Raw genomic sequence first — 23,325 nt, 5'->3', positions numbered from 1 at the left:
TCTTTATAGGTGCTGGATAAACTAGTGGTTTTAAAAGTGTGATCTGCGAAATCACCTGGAAGGTTTAAGACATGGTTTGCCAGCCCCACTCTCAGAATTTCTGATTCAGTAGGTGTGGAATGGTGCTAAAGAATCTGCATTTCTGAAAACTTCCTAGGTAATGTCACTACTGCTGGTCCCAGGACCGCACTGAGAGCCACTGAACTCGCCTACTGCAATAGTCTCAGTGAGAGGCAGTACTGAAGGAGGTGAAAAGTAGTTGGATTTGGGAGCTCTCTGGAGGTGTAGAGCCAACAAAACTTGTTTTTAAACATTGTGATCCTAAAATAAAATAAAAGCGTCATCTGGAGATCCCTAGATTCTTGAGATATGTTCTTGGAGTTTGCAAAGTCAAAACTATATTTATAGCACTAAGAAGTTATTTGCCTTTTTCCACTCTCATTCTTTCACAAGTGTACAGTGGAATTTTCCACAGCTGACATAACTTTAACATGTAATGGGTCTATTATTTACAAAAAATGAATAAATGAATATTTCAACAATCCCTATTATTATTTTAAAACATATTATTTTAAACAAAGTAATATTTAATGTATTATTTTAAATTTCCAATATGATAATATCAATTTATTCCATATAAATATAAGATCAATAATTTCTTTTTAAAATGAGACAGGGTCTCCTTCTATTACCCAGACTGGAGTGCAGTAGAGCAATAATGGCTCATGATGGCTCACTGCAGCTTTGGCCTCACAGGCTCAAGTGATCCTCCCACCTCTGCCTCCTGAGTAGTTAGGACTACAGGTGTATACCACCCTGTATGGCTATTTTTAAATTTTTTTGGTAGAGATAGGGTCTTTCTATGTCGCCTAGGCCGGTCTTGAACTTCTGGCTCAAGTAAGTCTCCCACCTTGGCCTTCTAAGGTGCTGGGATTAGAGGGACAGCCATAGCCATCTGTGTAATTTTTTTATGAATATAAAAGGATCCTGGGACCAAAAAGTTTGAGAAACACTGCTCTTAACAGAACAGTACAAGATTCTGCCCATACAAAGTTCCCAATCAATGCATGGTTTGCCACTTTAAATGTTCTTTAGACATATATCCAGAGGATATTATTTCAGACAGTCTCTATACTTGAAATCAGTCAGTCAATAAACTTAGTTATCTACTGGGTACACTACGGTGTATATAAGCACTAACTACTATCTCTAGGATCATTTAAAACCAGAATTGTGATTAAAAAACTATTTCAGAATAAAATACCTAGGAATACAGCTAACCAGGTAGGTGAATTATATCTATAAAGGAGAACTACAAAACACTGCTCAAAGAAATCAGAGATGACACAAACAAATAAAAAAAAAATTTCATGTTTGTGAACAGGAAGAATCAATATTGTTAAAATGGCCATACTGCCAAAAGTAATTGGTAAGATTCAATGCTATTCTTATCAAACTACCAACGACACTTCACAAAACCAGAAAAAACTATTTTAAAATTCATATGGAACCCATATGAAAGAGAGCCCAAATAGCCAAGGCAATCCTAAGCAAAAAGAACAATGCTGGAAGCACCACACTACCTGATTTCAAACTATACTACAGGACTACAATAACCAAAACAGAATGGTACTGGTACAAACAGACACATAGACCAAGAGAACATAATAGAGAACCAGAAAATAAGACTGCACACCTACAACTACCTGGTCTTCAACAAAACTGACAAAAAAAAGCAACAGGGAAAGGACTCCCTATTTAATAAACGGTGCTGGGATAACTGGCTAGCCATACGCAAAGACTGAAACTGGATCCCTTCCTTACACCACATTTAAAAACTAACTCAAGATGAATTAAAGACTTAAATGTAAAACCCCAAACTATAAAAACCCTGGAAGACAACCTAGGAAATACCATTCTGGACATAGAAATGGGCAAAGATTTCATGATGAAGCCACCAAAAGCGGATTCCAATAAAAGCAAAAATTGACAAACAGGATCCAATTAAACTAAAGAGCTTCTGCACAGCAAAAGATACTATCAACAGAGTCAACGGACAACCTACAGAATGGGAAATTTTGCAAACTATGTCTCTGACAAAAGTCTAATATCCAGCATCTACAAGGAACTTTAAATTTGTTTAAGTTAAGAAATTTAATTACTTAAATTTAAATTAATTTGTTAAGAAAAAAACAGACAACCCCATTTAAAAAAATGGACAAAAGACATGAGCAGTCACTTTTCAAAAGAAAACATACATGAAGCCAACCGGCTTATGATGAAAAGCTCAATGGCAGAACACACAGATATAGGGAGGGGAACATCACATACTGGGGCCTGTTGGGGGATTGGGGAGCAAGGGGAGGAACAGCATTAGGACAAATACCTAATGCATGCGGGGCTTAAAACCTAGATGATGTGTAGATAGGTGCAGCAAATCACCATGGCACACGTATACCTATGTAACAAACCTGCATGTTCTGCACATGTATCCCAGAACTTAAAGTAAAATTATTAAAAAAAAAAAAAAAAGGAAAAGAGCTCAATGTCACTGATCATTAGAGACATGCAAATCAAAAGCACAGTGAGACACCATGTCATAACAGTCTGAAAGGCTATTAATAAAAAGCCAAAATATAACAGATGCTGGCAAAGCTGTGGAGAAAAAGGAAGACTTATACACAGTTGGTGGGAGTGTTTTCCACAATCAGTTCAAACATTGTGGAAAACAGTGTGGCAATTCCTCAAAGACCTAAAAACAGAACTGCCATTCAATCCAGTAATCCCATCACTGGGTATATACCCAAAGGAATATAAATTGTTGTCGTAAAGACACATGCACACATATGTTCACTGCAGCACTGTTCACAATAGCAAAGACACGGAATCAACTTCAATGTCCATCGATGGTGAACTGGATAAACAAAATGTGGTACATATACACCATGGAATACTATGAAGCCACAAAAAAGAACGAGATTATGTCCTTTGCAGGAACATGGATAAGGCTGGAGGCTGTCATTCTTGGCGAACTAATGCAGGAACAGAAAACCAAATGCCGCATGTTCTCACTTATAAGGGGGAACTAAATGGTGAGAACACATGGACACATAAAAGGGAACAACAAACACTGGGGCCTACTGGTGGGAGGAGGCAAGAGGAGGGAGAGGATTAGGAAAGATAATGAATAGATACTAGGCTTAATACTTGGGTGATGAAATAATCTGTACAAGAAACCCCCATGACTCATACCTATGTAACAAACCTGCATGTGTACCCCTAAACTTAAAATAAAAGTTAAAAAAAACCCTGTTTCATAGAACTTGTTGGAGTACTCCTTTAAAATGTGGAAAGATACACCTCTATTCTAAAGTGGAAAGACAAACCTTAATGCAGACTAAAAAAGATTTTCATTTTATTACTTTTTTTGGGGTAGTTTCATTTTAATCAAAATCAGAAGGAAAATATGTCAAACTGAAATATGACTGCAATTTGTACATTCTTAAAATTAGAAAGCATGATGTGACATGTTTTTAACAATTATTCCAGGAAAACAAATCTGATCCTTTTTCTGAAATAAAGTACAACATTGTGGATATAATAATCACAAATTATAAAGGCTTGCCAAGCAGGTCTGCAGAAACATAAGGAAAGTTTATCTGCCCAAGTTAGCTTTCCTTTCTTGATAATGTGTTTTAAGTTGTATCCTAAGCCATACAATTCATTTGTAAACAATAATCAAGACAACATGTTACTTTTTGAGAGAAGATTATTGTTTAGGGACTCTAAATTCTGAAAATTCTGAATTAAAGTTATTACTAGTTTTAGCACATTTTACACTGCTAAGTAAACACCTTGCTTCTTATGGCTCAATGTACCCAGCTGGATGGCATGTTCTAACCATTTAGACTGCTAAAAGGAAAAGTCTTGAAAAATAAAGATGACTTCAAGGAACTGAAATACTAACATCATAGCAACTTCATCAATGGACAAACTCCAGTTTAAATATTAATGTAAACAGTAAGTTAAGACATTATTTGCAAGGAATATGAAATTAGTATTTTTAGAAATTCATTATTCAGGTAGAGCCCTTCCTAAAGATTTAGGTAAGCTTTGGGAAAATCTCTGAATGTGCTTTTGTTGTTTCACTGAATGTTTCAGCTGAAGATCAATGCAATGGAAAATATCTTTGTTGCATTCCAGGTAAAACTGGTATTTGTAAACATCAAGCTCACCAGAATGTATCTGTTAAACACCTTATTAAATCTTCAGATACTAGAAGCAGATAGGTGCTATCACATATCAACACAACTCAACATAAAGGTTTCCCAAAAATTTCATTGCTGAAATCTGTCAAATAATTTTGTTTTCTATATAGTATAACATCTATTATTCAATGGTTAGTAAAGCAGAAAATAAAGTCAGCAATGTCAGTATGTTTTTTAGTAATGAGATGCAAGATGATGCCAATGTGGCAGATTTTCAATCAAATCTGAAGGTCCCTATAGATCAGTAGTTCTGTCCAATCTTCTTTATTACGGCTGTGCATTCCGGTCGGGGGGCAAATCAATTATTTGGTCTCTTGATCAAATTTATTCAGGCTTTAGATGTAATCAGTCTAAAATAGTGCTTGACATATTTCCATTTTCTGGACTGTAAATACACAGTTGCACATGCCATGCAACTGGTATATGGCAAACTGAAGAACTGGCAAGCATGATGGACAAAAGGACTGGGAACTAAAAGTATGATTGAGGTTATCAACTAACTGCTGTTGATGGGAGGTATGGTAATTGTTGCAATACAATCAATTATTTTATGCTCCTATTTGCTTAGCCATCACTGACAAACTGTTAGCACAATGATGTCTAGAGTGGACAGTGGACACGTACAAATTCCTTCCCGTGGGAATTATGCATGTGGCACTATACTGCTTACAGTAGGGAATAGGACAACTGGTGAGGAAAAAAGCTAAAGAAAGTTGAAAATAATCTGTAAGATAAAATAAAAAACACACTTTTGGTAGAGACAGAGATTGCTAACATACCAGAGAAAGGAGACTATCTGTTAAAAGCTATCAGAGACAGTTTGGTTCATTTTGAGCACACGAGAGAGACAGAAATACCAATAAGAGGCTCCTCAACTAGACCATCATTATAACAAAATGAAAATCTTTAAAAATATCCAGTGCCAGCTTGGAGAAGCATGTAGCATGCCACAAAGCAGGTAAGGCAACAGGTGCCTGAGTGAGAAAAGGATAGGTTATGTAGAACTTGTTAGGCCAGGATCATAGGCACTTTCTAAAAGACCAAGATAATAAAAGTATTGCATGTTACTAGAAATGGCCACTAAAACAAAAATGAAAAAAAAATCCCTAGCAAAATACAGCTTGAGTATCCCTTATCTAAAATGCTTGGGATCAGAAGTGTTTTGAATTTCAGATATTTTTGGACTTTGGAATATTTGCATATATATAATGAAAGATCTTGGAGATAGGACTTGGGTCTAAAGAAGAAATTCATACGTTTCATACACACCTTATACACATACCCTGAAGGTAATTTTACTCAACATTTTGTGAAACAAAGTTTTCACTGTAACCCATCACATGAAGCTAGGTGTGTAATTTTCCGCTGTGGTATCATGTTGGCACTCGGAGTTTTGGATTTCAAAGCATTTTGGACTTTGGATTTTCAGATTAGGAATGCTCAACCTGTACAGCTCACCTGCAATATTCACTTCTGAAATCCAAGATCTTAAAAAGGTCATTTCCCCCATTACCACAGCCCCTTTACATTTGTCTTCTTTCAGAATTTCGAGGAACTAATGCTTCCAAATGTTGATAATTACACAATGCCTGTCTATGAGGAGTACAATGTATTTGTGTTTATCTTTCTCTAGACTCAGCAGAAATGAACTGGTCACATGCTAAAATGATCATTTCACTTTTTAAGGGAAGTTTAAGTAAGTATGGGAATAGGAAACGAAGGAACTTTTTGGCTTTGTCCCATTTCCATCTGTTTCCACGCATCCTTAAAGCCCTTCTGTGGTTCTAACCTCTTAAATCCTGCTGTGTGCGAGCACCACCCATACTCTGTCTTGGCATTCGCAGAGAGGTTCTCAAAGGTGTATGTCTCTGCTCATCCAGGTAAGCAAGGTCTTCCAAGTGGGCAGAGCTGGTGGCTGACAAGAAAGAAAAGTTTAGTTAGAATATTCAAGTTCAGAAAATGTCTTTCAGCTAGTCTGTATCTCCAGAACTTTGGAATCAGGGCTTACTCCAGCCAAAACATATATATGCAAAATATGTAATACATATAAAACACATGTATTTTATACTTTTAAAAATCCAAGTAAGTGGTTTGTAAAAAATATTAACCCTTCGTTTTACTTGCTACTTTAAGACAGTACATAATAAACCTGTGCTTGCTAAGAGGTTCTATAACCTTAAACAGAGGGATTAAATATTTCCTATTCAAAAAGCAAAACAAGCTAAGCAAATAAACATAAACCCTTACTTCATATAAGAAACAGATAATGGTAGATGTGGGATTTAAAATGAAAAACAAAATGCTAGTCCAAAAGCTTAAAATGCCATCTTGCCTCTGAATGTCTGGATCATGAAAACTGCAGAGACAGTAAGAAAAAGGAAGTTTCTTTGTTATCAAAAGAAATAGTAAATGGGTTTTTACTAAAAACTGAGTGAAATAAAAAATTAATTTTACAAAAAATGTTTCAAATTATAAGAAATACCAGAGTATCCATTTTATTGTTTGAAAATATTAGCTACCAGTAGCTCGTGCTAGTAATTCCAGGACTTTGGGAGGCTGAGGAGGGTGGATCGTTTGAGCCCAGGAGTTCAAGACCAGCCTGGGCAACATGGCGAAAATCCGTCTCCACAAAAACGCACAAAAAAAATTAGCCGAGCGTGGTGGTGTGTGCCTGTAGTCCCAGCTACTCAGGAGGCTGAGATGGGAGGATTGATTGAGCCTGGGAGGTCAAGGCTGCAGCGAGCCATGGTCATGCCATTGCACTACAGCCTAGGAAACAGAGAGAGAGAGACCCTGTTTCAAACACAACAGCAACAACAAAAACACAAAAAAAGGAAGAAAATACTAGCTACCAACTTATTACTAACAACTGGTTTGAGTTGGTGAGAGTGAAAAAAAAACCCTAAGATTATCTTTTCATGGCTGCTGGGCCTCAAATGTTTTGCCACCAAATACCTGGGGAGTATATTTCTGTATATGAGAAATTGTAAGATGTGTTGAGATTACATGGTCATTTGCCTCAAAGACTTTATCCAAAATTTTAATCAAGAAATCCAGTTTTGCCACCAATGACATATACTACCTTACCTAATAGCTGATTATAAATAAGCTATTCAATATAAACTAAGAAGGAAAAGAGGAAGGGGAGACAGCTCAGAATTCCCTCAGCATAAGGAAACAAGAATTACGACAGTAAGTAAACTTAATCTCCAACCTCATATATAAGTTGTTTATGATGATTGACATTGGGTACTGATATTCATTTGTTAACCTGTTCATTCACTTAACAAATATAACAAAATTGTTAATAAAAAAATGTCAGCACTGTGCCATAACAATACTTTTACCATAGTTTCTAATCAGTGTATAGGAAAGAAAAAAGATGAGCAAGGAAACATTTTACTAAAGAATGTAGCAGACAGCAGTCAAAAGAATATTTTATTAAAATTACTGGAATGGAATGGACCTTAAGGGCTGTCCCATCCAACACCTGTGTAATGCTCAACTCTGTTATCTCTTTCAATGTAGTTGTATAGCTTATGCCTGAACATTTCCAATGGTGGGAGCACACTATCTCTTGATACACCATATTTAAACTTTGCATAACTCTTGTTATTAGCAATATGGTTCTGTTTCTCTACCTCTTACTCTCTCTTTCTCTTGATGGTATAGATGATTCTTCTGCTTATATAAAAAAGAAGAAGGAATAATCTTTTTAAAAGTTTATTACTAAGGTGCAAAGAACTAAAAGGAATGAACATGTATTTGTTAAACACCTGTAATGTGCTGGGTAGTGTGTAACATGCTTTTCTTGAATTATGGCTTTTATTTTAAAGGGAAATAAAACAATCAGAAAGTGTAACAATGAAGACATTCTGTCCAGTCTCTTAAGAGAAATGCATGGGCTACTTGCCTGGAGAGATGCTTGGAAGATTCTTATGTCTTTGCTAAGAATCCCTATGGGTAATTTTTGGCCTCTCCCATATTAGGACAATAATATTAGGATAGTCTGAGCACAACTATTCCCCTAATTTTACTAAAACTACTACCACAAGTATCATCTCCCTTCCCTTCATAGATATTCTGAACATAAATATTACCTAGAACTTACTAAGTAGTTACAAAACATTAGTCATTATATGAATCCTTTGTATTAGGATATCCTACTTTTCACAGATACAGATTCCAATTCATATGTATTCCACAGCAGCTCTGAAAATGGGTCATTAATCCCAAACAGAGGCCACACCATTGGCCCAGGGAGACAAATCAGTTGATTAAGAAGACTGATATAGATTGAGTATCCCTTCCCTGAAATACCTGGGACTAGAAGTGTTTTAAAATTTTGAATTTTGGGGGAGATTATGAAATATTTACATTATACTTACTGGTTCAGCATTCATAATCCAAAAATCTGAAATATGAAATGCTCCAATGAGTATTTCCTTTGAGCATCATGTCAGCACTCAAAAAGTTATGAATTTGGAGCATTTCAGATTAGGGATACTCAACCTATAACTGATTCTAAGCAGAAGCTTTCACCAAAAATCTTCCTCTGCACAAGGACTACATAGAGCTCAGAAACTGTTGCAACTATTGTAACAGAGTAAACTCTTGATATCATGACATTTAGGGTATGGTAAATATATTTGGGAGTGATGTTGGCAACAGGAGAAGGAAATGAATTCCTTTTTTTTGAGACAGTCTCATTCTGTCGCCCAGAATAGAGTGCAGTGGTGTGGTCATGGCTCACCGCAGCCTCGACCTCCCAGGCTCAGGGTCTCCTCCCACTTCAGCCTCCCAAGTAGCTGGAACTACAGGCATACACCACCAAGCTCAGCTAATTTTTTAAAATTACTATTTGTAGAGACAGGGTCTCTCTTTGTTGCCCGGGCTGGTAATGACTAATTTGCTCTTTTCCTGTGCCTCTCCAATGCCAGCAAGCCACACACACTATTAGCAGCTTACTTTCCATATAATACTATAAAAATAGGTACTTTCTCAACACAAAAAGTTGAGAAATCTTTTAACTTTATACCATCTCCCCAAATTCCTCAATTACATAACTTTAATATTACAATGAAGCTTTCAATCCATGTTCTCAACATTCAAGACACAATTATAACCCAGTTTCTCCTTGCAAAGGCAAGGTGAAACATTTTGGTGGCATTTTGCTTGGTCATAATAGTCCAACAAAGGCAGTGGAAGGGAGCTACTGATTATCTCTGTATTTGCTGCTCCCCAAAACATGCCCATAGCAAACTGAAATACTGACCCCAGTTCTTCAGCCTCTCCTATATACACGCTCTTTCTCATCTGTCTTTGCAGTTCCCCCCACCAGACCTTGAATCCCATTTTGCAGTAATTCCCACTAGAGGTTGAGCACTCTTCCCTGCCCTTGACTTTGGATTTGATCATTTGACTTGCTTTAACTAATGGTGTATTAGTAGATGTGATACAAGGAAGGATTTAAAATGTGTTTGTGGAATTGGGCTTGTCTTTTTTGGTTCTGCCAACACTATGAAAAAATATGTCCAATTAGCCCACTGGTCCAAGGAGGACAGAATAAGGTGGATCTGGAGCCAGTCTCCAGCTTGGAGCCAAACCTAACCAAACTGCCTAGACCAATCAACCCTTAGTTAACCTGAGATGGGTGAGTAAAAATAAATGATTATGTTAAGCTGCTATATTTTTGGATAGTCTGTTACACAGCATTATTGTACCAATAGCAGAGTGATACACCTGTTGATCTTTCAACATCTGAGCATGGCTTAGGCTGTAGTATTCTAATAGCTCTATATGAGCAGGGACTATGTCTTATTTACATTCTATTCTCAGCAAATGCATTATGCCTGGCATAAAATAGGTGCTCAAAAAATGCTTATTAAGTTAATTTGTTGAATGGGACCAAGGGCTGTTTGGGTAAAGTATGGTTTCAAGAACAGGCTGACTTTCTTTTGAATTGTATCTACAAAGGCAGAGGAAAATTCTTTCCTGTTCTATAACATGGTAGATTACACTAGCTTTATTTTGTTTAAAAGGTAGAATCAGCTAATTTCAAGAATAAATACAACGAAAAATAAAAAACTCAGATTTGATTTACAGAAAAATCAAAGTGATATTCTGTGAAATATAATTAGCACATTTTATGGTACTTTAAGCTTCAAAAGACATTTTTATAATTAAGTGTTTGAACCAACTTTTATATATAATATAACTCTGAAATGCCCAATTGTTTTACTGACACTTTGGACCGGTTATCATAAAGAGTGCCAGGATGTGTCCTGCCTGCTCAAGATCTCTGCTTTTATTTGATCTTCATTTAGTTACAATATATAATTATTCTACTTTTCTATCTTAAATAAGCAAGATTTGCAGTAAAAGCTCTTTTTAAAAGATTTCTTGGCAGGCTGAAAATTCAGAGTCAGCTCATCACTATTAATAAATACAGAGTTTTATATTTTATAACATTAATGTTCTTCTCTGTGCTCAACTATGATAAGAGCTGATTAAAATGTGCTTAACAATACACACGTTTTATATTTCCTGTCTTAGTTATATCCAGGTCTACTGGAAACCCAGCTAAAGGAATTCATCCAATTGTAGATATAATTTCTATAAGGAAATAAATATTTGAAAGTTAGTTTAGGGAACTTAAACTAACAAAGGGAAGTCACGTGCCACATTTTACACCAGAGAGAGTAAAAGAGTACCAAAAGTATTTTAAAAATATTTATCTCAGCATTCTGAAGTTAAAACTACCCGGAAGAGATAAGTATCTAATCTATTATTTTAAAACATTAGAAACAACGACAAAACCATCCCTATTGCTATTCTAATGTTTCCGTGAATTCTTTTTCTTTTTGGGGGGTTGAGAGGAGCTTAGGCCAAGACTCAGGGGTGGCCCTGGCCCACAGTGGTTTCTTATGTTTAATCCAGTGCCTCTTGCTTTAACCAAAGTCTGTTTTCTTTTGATTGATTCTTTATCAATATCTATGTAGCTACTAAAAAAAAAAGAGAACTACCAGGGATTCAGACCCACCAAGAATGAAGATTTAGGACAACCTACCAGGGAAAGAACCCTGGCTAGATGTGGTACTGGCTTAGGGCAAAGGACACATGGGATAGGCAGATGAAAAAAGTTATAAATATCAGCTGGGTGCAGTGGCTTGCGCCTGTAATCCCAGCTACTATGAAGGCTGAGGTGGGAGGATCTCTTGAGGCCAGGACTTTAAGACCAGCCTGGGCATCAAAGCAAGACCTTATCTCTGAAAATTAAACAAAAAAATATTGATTGGGTGTAGTGTGCATGTCCGTAGTGCCAGCTACTTGGGAGGCTGAGGTGAGAGAATTGCTTGAGCCCAAGAGTTTGAGGCTGCAGTGAGCACCACTGAACTCCAGCCTAGGCGACAGAGTGAGACTCTGTCTCTTAAAGAAAAAAAAAAAATCAATCTCAGTTTCATAACTAGCTACAGAAATGACAACTTCAGCAGCTATGCATATTTTGTTCCTTGCTTTTGTTTTATGTATGTGTGTGTGTGTAATACTAATTTAATCTTTCTCGCCTCCTTTCCCTTATTTTATAAATGCAAGTTTTGATGTAAATCAACTTTCCAATTTAGTTTTTAGATAACAAACCATTCAGATAGGACTGTGCCAGAGTTTGAGAAATTATTAACATAGCCAGAGATGGATAGTGTTATATCATCGAAACATAGTTAAAGTGACTGTTGGAACTAGCCTCATTTTGGAGAAGTAAAAATATCTTCAATTACATGAAAGATACTTGCATCTTGTTAGGTTAAAATACAGTTTGTTGTGCTGAAAATGTTTAGAGTTTCAAACATGTATAGTTTGGAAGCTCCAATATATATATAGAAGGGTGAGTATGGACGCTGGTTAGCCAAAAAGATGGACTTTGTTAATTGTTAAGGTTATTGGAAAAATAATCTGCCCCGTCCTGTTCCTATCAGCATTACCCTAGTCTTACTTGTTCAGCCAAGCATTGGCAGTTCATTCCAGTAGCAGTAGTTGAATCTAGTTTGCAGTTTTTCCAAGGGAGGCGGGACTAGTTTCATCTCATGTCTTCAGAGATACTGGCACTGGGTGACCAGTGCCTTGTCCTCAGAGTCTGAGTCTAATCTCCATAGAGTCCTTCTTGGAGCCCTTCTATTAGCCTCAGCTGAGCAGGATCCCCTTCATGGAGATGTAAGTGTCAGCTCTGTGAGGCCTTTCTTCCAAGCTTGTATGGTTTAACAATTCTTGCCTCTTTTTGTTTCCTCAGGCCCACAGGTGGTAACTACTTCCTGCAGTTGCTAAATCCATGACACCTCAAGGTTTTCCTATTACCTTTTCAGTTCTTTAGACCTAGTTAATGATTTTTTTTTCTTTTTTGAGATCAACTAGTCCCTCTGTCACCCAGGCTGGAGTACAGTGGCACAATCACAGTTCTCTGCAGTTTCAATCTCCTGGGCTCAAGCCATCCTCCTGTCTCAGCCTCTGAAGTAGCTGGGAGGCTGAAGCAGGCGCACATCACTGTATCTGGCTAGTATTTAAAAACAATTTGTTTTGTAGAGATAGGGCCTTACCACATTGCCCAGGCTAGTCTTGAACCCCTGGCCTAAAATGATCCTTCCACCTTGGCCTCACAAAGTGCTGGGATTACAGGTGTAAGCCACCGTGACCAGCCAACTGTTATTTATATTATCAAATTCAACCCTTATTCTGTTAAAATAAATATGTGGTTTCTGTCTCCTGACTGGCCCCTAACTGATACAGGATAGAAAAGAATTGAGCACCAGTCCCTTTCATATACGTGATATTGATAATAAAGCAATATCACAGAATGTAGATGCAAAAGAAATCTTTTTTTTTTTTTTTTTTCCTGAGACAGGGTCTCATTTTGTCACTCAGGCTAGAGTGCAGTGGTGTGATCTTGGCTCACTGCAACCTCTGCTTCCCGGGCTCAAGCAATTCTACCTTAGCCTTCTGAGTAGGCATGCACCACCACTCCTGCCTAATTTTTTGTAGAGATGGTTTTGCCATATTGCCTAGGCTGGTCTTAAACTCTTGAGCTCAAAGTGATCAGCCCAGCTTGGCCTCCCAAAGTGCTGAGACTACAGGCATGGGCCATTGCACCCAGATGAGAAATCTTAAAAGATCACCTAGTATAAACACCAGCAAACTATAATCTGTGGACCAAATATGGCCTGCTACCTGTTTTTGTTAATAAAGTTTTACTTGAACAGAACCCTGCTTATTCATTTAAATACAGTATCATTTATATCAGAGCTAAGTAGTGATGCAGGCCATGTGGCCTGCAAAGCCTAAAATACTTACTAGCTGCCTTTTAATTAAAAAATTGCTGACTCCTGATCTGTTCAAATCCTCTCATTTTCTGATTAGGAAACAGTAGAGTGACTTATCTAAAGTGATTCACTTACTGACAGCAGAGCAGCCCAGAAAGCCAGGTATCCTGACTCTCAGTATGGTGAGTGCATCCTTCCTTCCCACTTTACAGCTAAACAGATTTAAATCTCTTTTTAAAAGCTTATTTTTCATTCCTTATTCATCTTTGTCACTTTCTTTTAATTCTGTTTTATGGCTTCAAAAAGCAGTAATAGAGACCTTGCTAATGAAAAGTAATGTACCCTGTATATCATATACTAATAAATCACAGCTCTCAGCGCTTGAAATATTTTCTGCAGTAAGAAATGAAATAAAAACAAACAAAAGCCCCCAAAACACTATTTTTCATGGGAAAATAAAAATAATTATAGGGTACTTTTTAAGCTGATAAATTGAAGAGTGATTTGAAAAGAAGATTAATGAAAATAAGTATTTTCTATTCACATTAAAACAAAATTCAAATAAAATCTTAACAGCTAGGTGAGCGACAGAAATTTTTGGTCATCATTATGGCAATATTAATGGCACAGTATATAATTTCAAAGCAAGGTTCTAGAGAGTTCATTTATTAAAATGGCTCACACTAAAATGGTTTTACATGTTTTAATTAAAAGAGAATGTATTTTTCATTAATAATGAGTAAAAATGATAATAGAAATGTATAAAATGGAGTGGAGCAAAATGCTGTATTAAGAAAAAAAAAGCCTACGAGGGGAGGCAGAACAAGACAGCCAAATAATACCCTCCAACGATCGTTCCCCTGTCCCCCTGCAGGAACACCAAACTGAACAACTATTCACATAAGAAAGCACCTTCATAAGACCCAAAAATCAGGTGAGCAATCCTAGTACCTGGTTTTAACATACTAAAACTTTGGGTGCATGTGACCTAGTGAGACACCAGTTGGGGTGGCCAAGGGAGTGCTAATGTTACCCCTCCACTAACCCCAAGCAGTGCAGCTCATAGCTCTGGGAGACTCCTTTCTTCCACTTGAGAAGAAGAGAGGAGACAGTAAAGAGGACTCTGTCTTGCAACTTGGATACTAGCTCAGCCACAGTAGAATAGGGCCGCAGGAAGAGTTCTGGGGCCCCTATTTCAGGCCCTAGCTCCCAGAAGACATTTCTAGGCTCACCCCGGGCCAGAAGGGAACCTGCCACCTTGAAAGGAAGGACCCAGTACTGGCAGGATTCATTACTTGTTGACTAAAGAGCCCTTGAGCCTTGAATCAGCAGCAGTACTCACACAGCACTTGCCACAGGCCTTGGATGAGACCCAGGGCCATGCTGACCTTAGGTGTGACTCTGTGTATTCCCTGTTTGAGGGAGGACTCCTGCTTGAGGAAAGGAGAGGCAGGAGCGAAGGGGGTTTTGTATTAAGATAGGGTACCAGCTTAGCCACGGGGGTAAAGCACCAAGAGGGTTTCTGGGTTCCCCAATTCCAGGCCTTGGCTCCTGGATGGCATTTCTGGACCTGCCTTGGACCAAAGGGGAACCACCTACCCTGAAGGGAGAGGCCCAGGCCTAGCAGCATTCACCACAAGCTGAATGAAGAGCTCTTGGGCCTTGAGTGAACATTAGCAGTAGCCAGGCAGTACTTGCCATGGGCCTGGGGTGGTGAGACTCCTTCTACATGAGAGAAAATAAGACCCAATTATCTGTGGCCTACAAGAAACACATTTAACCTACAAAGACATATACAGACTGAAAATAAAGGGATAAAAAAGATATTCCACGTAAATGGAAATAAAAAAAAGAGTAGCTATACTTACATCAGATAAAATAGATTTCAAGACAGAAACTATAAAAAGAGACAAAGAAGGTCACCACATAATGATAAAGGGGTCAATTCAGCAAGAGGATATAACAATTGTAAATATACATGCACTCAACACTGGAGCACCCAAATATATATGCACCTAACACCCAATTATTAGAGCTAAAGAGATAGACAGACTTGAATACAATAATAGCTGGAGACCTCAACACCCCACTTTCAGCACTGAACAGATCATCCAGACAGAAAATAAAAAAAAAGTTGGATTTAATCTGCATTATAGACCAAATGGATCTAATAGATATTTACAGAACATTTCATCCAATGGCTGCAGATTACATTCTTCTCACATTCTGCAATATACATTCTTCTTCTCAGCACATGCATCATTCTCAAGGGCAGACCATATGTTAGGTCACAGAACAAGTCTTAAAGAATTAAAAAAAAAAAACCAACCATATGAAGTTTCTTCTCTGACCACAATGGAATAAAACTAGACATGAGTAAAAAGAGGAACTCTGGATACTATACAAACACACGGAAATTAAACAATATGCTTCTCATGATTTGTGGGTCAATGAAGAAGTTAAGAAGGAAATTAACAGATTTCTTGAAACAAATTAAAATGGAAACACAACATAGCAAAACCTATAGGATATAGTGAAAGCAGTACTAAGAGGAAAGTTTATAGCAGTAAGTGCCTACATAAAAAAGGTAGACGCTGGGAGCAGTGGCTCATGCCTGTAATCCTACCACTTTGGGAGGCCGAGGCAGGTGGATCACTTGAGGTCAGGAGTTTTGAGACCAGCCTGGCCAACATGGTGAAAATCGAAAAATTAGCCGGGCGTGGTGGTAGGTATCTGTAATTCCAGCTACTTGGGAGGCTAAGGCAGGAGAATCACTTGAACCTGGGAGGCAGTGGTGGCAATGAGCCGAGATACCACTGTACTCCAGCCCGGGTGACAAAGTGAGACTCTGTCTCAAAAAAAAAAAAAAAAAAAAAAAGAAGAAGAAAAAAAGAAAAGTCAAATAAACAACTTAATGATGCTTCTTAAAGAACAAAAAGAACAAAGCAAACTAAACCCAAACTTAGTAGAAGGAAAGAAATAAATATTAGAGCAGAAATAAACGAAATTGAAACAAAAAATACAAAAGATCAATGAAATGAAAAGTTCTTTAGGAGAAGATAAACAAAATTGACAAACTTTTAGCCAGACTAAGAAAAAAAGAGATAAGATCCAAATAAATTAAATCAGAGATGAAAATGACATTACAACTGATACCACAGAAATTCAAGGATCATTAGAGACTACTATGAGCAACTATATACCAATCAATTGGAAAACCTTGAAGAAAGGGATAAATTCCTCAACATACACAACTCACCAAGACTAAACTAGGAAGAAATGCAAAACTTGAATAGACAGAGTAATGAGATCAAAACCATAATAAAAAGTCTCCCAGCAAAGAAAAGCCCAGGACCCAACTACCAAACATTTAAAAAAGAACTATTGCCGGCCGGGCGCAGGGGCTCACGCCTGTAATCCCAGCGCTTTGGGAGGCTGAGGCTGTTGGATCATGAGTTCAGGAGATCGAGACCATCCTGGCTAACATGGTGAAGCCCTGTCTCTACAAAAATAAAAAAAATTAGCTGGGCATGGTGGCGGGTGCCTGTAGTCCCAGCTACTTGGGAGGCTGAGGCAGGAGAACGGCGTGAACCCGGGAGGCGGAGTTTGCAGTGAGCTGAGATAGTGCCACTGCACTCCAGCCTGTGCGACAGAGTGAGACTCAGTGTCAATAAATAAATAAATAAATAAATAAATAAACGAACAAGAACTATTGCCAATCCTACTCAAACAATTCGAAAAAGTAGAGGAGGAGAGAATATTTCCAAACTCATTCTATGATGCTAGATTACACTGATTCTAAAACCAAATGAAGACATGTGAAAAAAAGAAAACCACAGGCCAATATTCCTGATGAACATTGATGCAAAAATCCTCAACAAAATACCAGCAAAACAAATTCAACAACACATTAAAAAGATCATTCATTATGACCAAGTGGGATTTAACCCAGCGATGCAAGGATGGTTCAGCACACACAAATCAATCAATGTGCCACACCATATCAACAGAATGAAGGACAAAAACAATACAATCATTTCAATTCATGCTGAAAAAGCATTTGATAAAGTTCAACATTCCTTCATGATAAAAATCCTTAAAAACCTGGGTACAGAAGGAACACACCTAAACACAATAAAAGACATATACAACATAGCTAGTATCACAGTGAGTGGGGAAAAACTAAAAGCCTTTCCTCCAAGAACTAGAACACGACAAGGATGCCCAGTTTCATAACTGTTATTCAACATAGTTCTGGAAGTCCCAGCTAGAGCAATCAGAGAAGAGAAAGAAATAAAGTGCATCCAAATTGGAAAAGAAGAAGTCAAAGTATCCTTTTTTGCAGATGATATGATCTTATATTTTAAAAAACCCAAAGATTTTACAAAAAAAAAAGAACTAATAAACAAATTCAGTAAAGTAGCAGGATACGAAATCAACATACAAAACACAGCAGCATTTCTATATGCCAACAGCCACCAAGATGAAAAAGAAATCAAGAAAGTAATCTCATTTATAATGGCCACAAATAAAATAATTAGGAATACACTTAACTAGAATAGTGAAAGATCTCTACAATGAAAACTATAAAACAATAATGTAAGAAATTAAAGAGGACACAAAGGAATGGAAAGACATTTCACGTTCATTGACTGGCATCAATCAATACTGTGAAAATGTCCACACTGCCCAAAGCAATCTACAGATTCAAAGCAATCCTAAGAAAATACCAATGACGTTCTTTACAGAAATAGAAAATCGAATCCTAAAATCTATATGAAACCACAAAAGATCCCAAATAGCCAAAGCCATCCTGAGCAGCAGGCGCAGTGCTCACACTTGTAATCCCAGCACTTTGGGAGACTAAGGCAGGCTGACTGCTTGAGCCCAGGAGTCTTGAGACCAGCCTGGGTAACGTAGTGAAATTCTGTCTCTACCAAAAACAACGACTAAAACCTCAAACCAAAAATTAGTCAGGCATGGTGGCACACACCTGTAGTCCCAGCTACTCGAGGTCTGAGGTGGAAGAATCACTTGAGGTTGAGGTCCAGGGAGGTCAAAGCTGCAGTGAGCCATAATTGTGCCACTGCATTCCAGCCTGAGTGATAGACAGATACAAAGTAAAGAGACAACCCACAGAATGGGAGAAAGTATGTGCAAACTATCCATCTGTCAAGGGATTAATAAGCGGAATATATAAGGAGCTCAAATAACTCCATAGGAAAAAAATCTAGTAACACAATTTTAAAATGGACAAAAATAGACATTTCTCAAAAGACATACAAATGGCCAACAGGCATTCGAAAAGGTGCTCAACATCACTGACATCAGAGAAATGCAAATCAAAACTTCAGCGAGATATTATCAAATGGCTTTTATCCAAGAGACAAGCAATAACGAATGATGGCAAAGATGTGGAGAAAAGGGAACCCTTGCTCACTGTTGGCAGGAATGTAAATTAGGTCAGCCACTATGGAAAATGGTACAGAGGTTCCTCAAAAAAACTGAAAACAGTACTAGTATATGATCCACTGCTAGGTATATACCCCAAAGAAGGAAAATTAGTATCTGCAGTTCCATGTTTGTTGCAGCACTATTCACGATAGCCAAGATTTGGAAGAAACCTAAGTGTCCGTCAACAGAAGACTGGGTAATTGTGCCACTGCACTCCAGCCTGGGCGACACAGCGAGACTCCTTCTAAAAAAACAAAACAAAACAAAGCAAAACAAAAACAAAAAACAGACAACTAGGTCAAAAGAAATGTGGTACACACACACAATGAAGTACTATTCAGACATAAAAAAGAATAAGATTCTGTCACCGCCAGCAACATGGATAGAACTGAAGGTCATTATGTTAAGTAAAATAAGCCAGGCACAGAAAGACGAACTTTGTATGTTCTCAGTCATATGTGAGAGCTAAAAATTAAAACAACTGAACTCATGGAGACAGAGAGTAGAATGATGGTTACCAGAGGCTGGGAAGGGTAGCTGGCGTGGGGGTAGTGGGGATGGTTAAAAGGTACAAAAATATAGTTAGATAGAATGAGTAAGATCTAGTATGTGATAGCAAAACAGGGTGGGCTATAGTCAACAATTTTGTACAACAAAATGTACAATATTGTACATTTAAAAATAACTAAAAGAGAAGAGTTAGAATGTTTGCAACAAAAATAATCAATGCTTGAGGTGATGGTTATGCTACTTACTCTGATGTGATTATTACACATTGTATGCCTGTATCAAAATATCTCACCCACCCTATAAATATATACATATACTATGACCCATAAAAAATTTAAAAAGTCTAATACATTGGTATATTTTTTAAAAATTATGCTCATCTAATATTTTACAGATTAAACTATGAGAGATCTTATACTGTGGAGTACATATTCCAATTAAATAATAGTCATGTAATTCATTTTAATTTTTGTATCAAAAAATCTTCTGGCAAGTACTTTTAGCCACAGGTTTAGTTTCTCACGTTTAACTTCTTATATTTAAATAAAAGCTGTTGGCTTGTAAAATATCAATGTTTAGTGTGGTTTTAACAAGTTAAGCTAATCTTTACTATTGAAATACCTAGGAAGATGAACATCACTATTCTATCACCTTGATTTATTTCACAAAACCAAGTAATATAGTGAATATATGCTTTGGCATGAGCACATTTCTCAATTTCAGACAAATGACACTAGAAGAAAAAGCCAAATATTGCCATCAATGAACTGAATGAATAGTTCACTCCTTCAAAAATCCAAACAGAGGTACAATGACCTTAAAAAAAAAAAGCAGTGATATTCAATATTAAAAGCAATAGCTCTGGGGTCCTGATGTTGGGCTTAGACAGCTTTCCCATCAGTATATGGGGAACTATGGCTTTAATCTGGGACTACAGTCAGATTATGGTTGGTGCTATATGAATCTATCATTTTCCACTGCCTTTTTTCTCTTAATTGTTGTGCCTAGTCCTCTTTCAGTTTCTCTTTGTTTCATCATTTTCAAAATTCTTCTCTTCTCAAATAAATTATTTAAAGGCATATGATACAAATATTGGAAAGATCAGCCAGGAGATACAAACTTCTGTTAGGTGTTTCCCTTTGTTTTTCTAGTTGTACCTAGTTGTACTCTTCCTCACAGTCATTTGAATCTTTTCCATTTGCATATCATTTTCTGAAAAAAAGGCTTGGTCAAACTGCGTCAAACTTACCTTTCCCTTTGCCAAAACTTTGCTTAGGCTGCGCTTTCCTTGCTTTCCTAATCAATCTCCCAGTCAGAATTAATTGCTTCTCCCTCTCAGCAACCACATAAATATATATTGCTATTTAGAATTTGTGTTATTCAGGTAGTTGTTTACATGTCTGCCTTCCTTCACTGACTGTAGTAGGTTCTTGAGAACAAGAGGAAATGCCCGATTCATCTTTCATTACTCTACCACTTCAGAGTAAATCAGAGTGCCCTGCAGATGATGCTCAACGTAGAATTGAATTCCAGACTGGTCCTACTTAGATTTCATAATCTGTTTGGCACGATCCTCCTCCTCTTCACTGTTTCGCTTTTTTAATGCTTAACAGATATCACTAAAATAATATGCTTGGCTTCAACAATGTTTCTATTATCTTCTTTCAGATATTCATGATCCCCCTTTTCCTTTTTTCCATAGCATAAATCACCTTCTAGCATACCATATAAATTACTTATAAATTACCAGCCTGGGTAACATTACTTACTAACATTATTTTTCCCAACAGTAATGTAAACTACATGAGAATGGGAATTGTTGTTTTGTTTATTAATGATGATACGTAAGTGCTTTGAACAGTGCCTGGCATATAGTACCTACTCAATAAATACTTGTCTAATGAATGAGTAACTATTATTATATGCACATTTCATGTTTCAGCTACATTTTAACAATGAGCAAACAACTCATTAACTTTTGTCTTACTGGGTTATTTTGAAGGAGTTGGCTATAGCAACAATGCCTTGTACATCATCAATGACAGCTCTGTAGGGACACATTTGTTCCTACCTTATAGTGCTAGTCTTACTATGCAATTGTACTGCGAAAAATTTTGAGATAGTTCTGTCAGATTAAATTAACATTATACTGGGAGGACACTAGGTTGGAGGATTGCTTGAGCCCAGGAATCGAGACCAATCTGGGCAACATTGTGAGACCCTACCTCATGCATTCATCCATCTATCCATTCATAAATAAATAAATAAATAAATAAATAAATAAATACTATAACATTTAACTAACACTTTCCAGATACAAGTATAAGATATAATTAGGTGAGTTCAGATGAATGGAGAAAATAGAAAAATCTGTAACAAAACTTTTATGTAAAAAGAAAAAGCTTTAAAAAGTAAATCCACAGAGTTTGTCATTTAAAAGACTTGTTTTGAGAAGGAAGAAGGGAAAGAAAAAAAGAACAGTTTTTTTGAGATTTCATCAGATTGTAACAGCTGAGGACAACTCACTCATAGAGCATTTAACTGACATGCATTTTTGAAGTTAAAATAATTTAAATACACTGCAAGTGGGCAGAAGAAATTTAACAGACATTTGGTATACAACATTTTAGAGACAACTCTATACTGAGTTTGAATTATTTCTTCTTAAATCAGTTGCCACTAATGCAAACAGATTAGAGTAGTACAATTGTCATTCTAGCTGACTTGAGCAAGGAGCCTGGAATGACACTGTATGTTTGCTCCTGCCTGGGCAAGAAGCCACTCTGCTGTCCTTATACCCTTGATACATAAAGCCAACATTCTGACTGCTGAAAAGCCCATTTTTGATTTTTGCAAAAACTCTATTAAAAGTTTCTGATTGGGTTTGCTTAAATCCCCCTAGATTCCCGTTCTGTATTTACCTGATTCTTAAGATCCTTTTCTTAGGAAAACATGAAGCTCCAAGCATTAACAAGTAGATGGTGAGAGTTTATATTTTAGCTGATTTCTGTTGTTTGTATGTTTCCCTGATAGACCTCTCATTCTCACACAAAGCACTGACGACAGCTGTTGCAAGCAAACATTTCCTGCTTCCCACATCCCTCCAATTCATTGCCAATCTCATTTTTGGACATCAAGGATGACCATAGACTGCCTACTCTGATAATTTCTGCCATGCAACCGCAAGTCCACAAGAGTCTTCTACTTCCTTCCAACACACAGGCTTAAAAACAAATATACAATAGCAATTTACATTTTGAAAACAAAACACATTGTTAAATCTTTTTCATACTTTAGAATTTTAATTTAAAGGTGTATGAACACTAAGTTTATATTCAGAAAACTGAGCTATTCCAGAAAAACCCAAGTCTCAATGTTGCAGACTACCAAAACTCAACTTTAATGACTTTATCATTTAAGTTAAAAGTTTTTATGTTTTCAGCAAATACTACTATCCTCCTATGTGGAACACTGAGTGTTAATTGGTATATCTGTTTTAACTATGCACTTCATTTGTTGGAGTCTTTATGTTTTTCAAAGTATACAGCTGAATCTATTTGACCAACATATTAATCAAACCTCTATTTCAATACTGTAAATAAAATACACATGATTTTAAAAATTTTCCCCATATATATTTCTTCCATTTATGTCACATGTAAGTTAAAAGCTTAGAAAAATATTTTTAAAAATAATTCACCATAAATATTTGCATATGTGCTGACTCCATTCCCCCCACAAAAGTGTCACAAAAGCCACAAGTCATTTCTGTTCTTTTTAAAATC

At 36.9% G+C, this 23,325-nt stretch overlaps 1 protein-coding gene across 14 annotated transcripts in view; it reads right to left on the bottom strand.

Annotated features, from left to right (window-relative positions):
* TANC2 (tetratricopeptide repeat, ankyrin repeat and coiled-coil containing 2) overlaps positions 1-23,325 on the bottom strand; it is a 440,902-nt gene that overhangs the window by 158,805 nt on the left and 258,772 nt on the right. For all 14 annotated transcript variants that reach the window (XM_015438693.3, XM_015438694.3, XM_015438695.3 and 11 more), the window contains one exon: positions 6,058-6,183. In XM_015438693.3, the coding sequence (XP_015294179.2) occupies positions 6,058-6,183 (126 nt within the window). The remainder of the gene's footprint in view (positions 1-6,057; positions 6,184-23,325) is intronic.

Source organism: Macaca fascicularis, chromosome 16 (genome assembly GCF_037993035.2).
Source record: "Macaca fascicularis isolate 582-1 chromosome 16, T2T-MFA8v1.1".
In the NCBI taxonomy this organism is placed as follows: Eukaryota; Metazoa; Chordata; class Mammalia; order Primates; family Cercopithecidae; genus Macaca; species Macaca fascicularis.
This window is presented reverse-complemented; position numbering and strand designations above follow the sequence as displayed.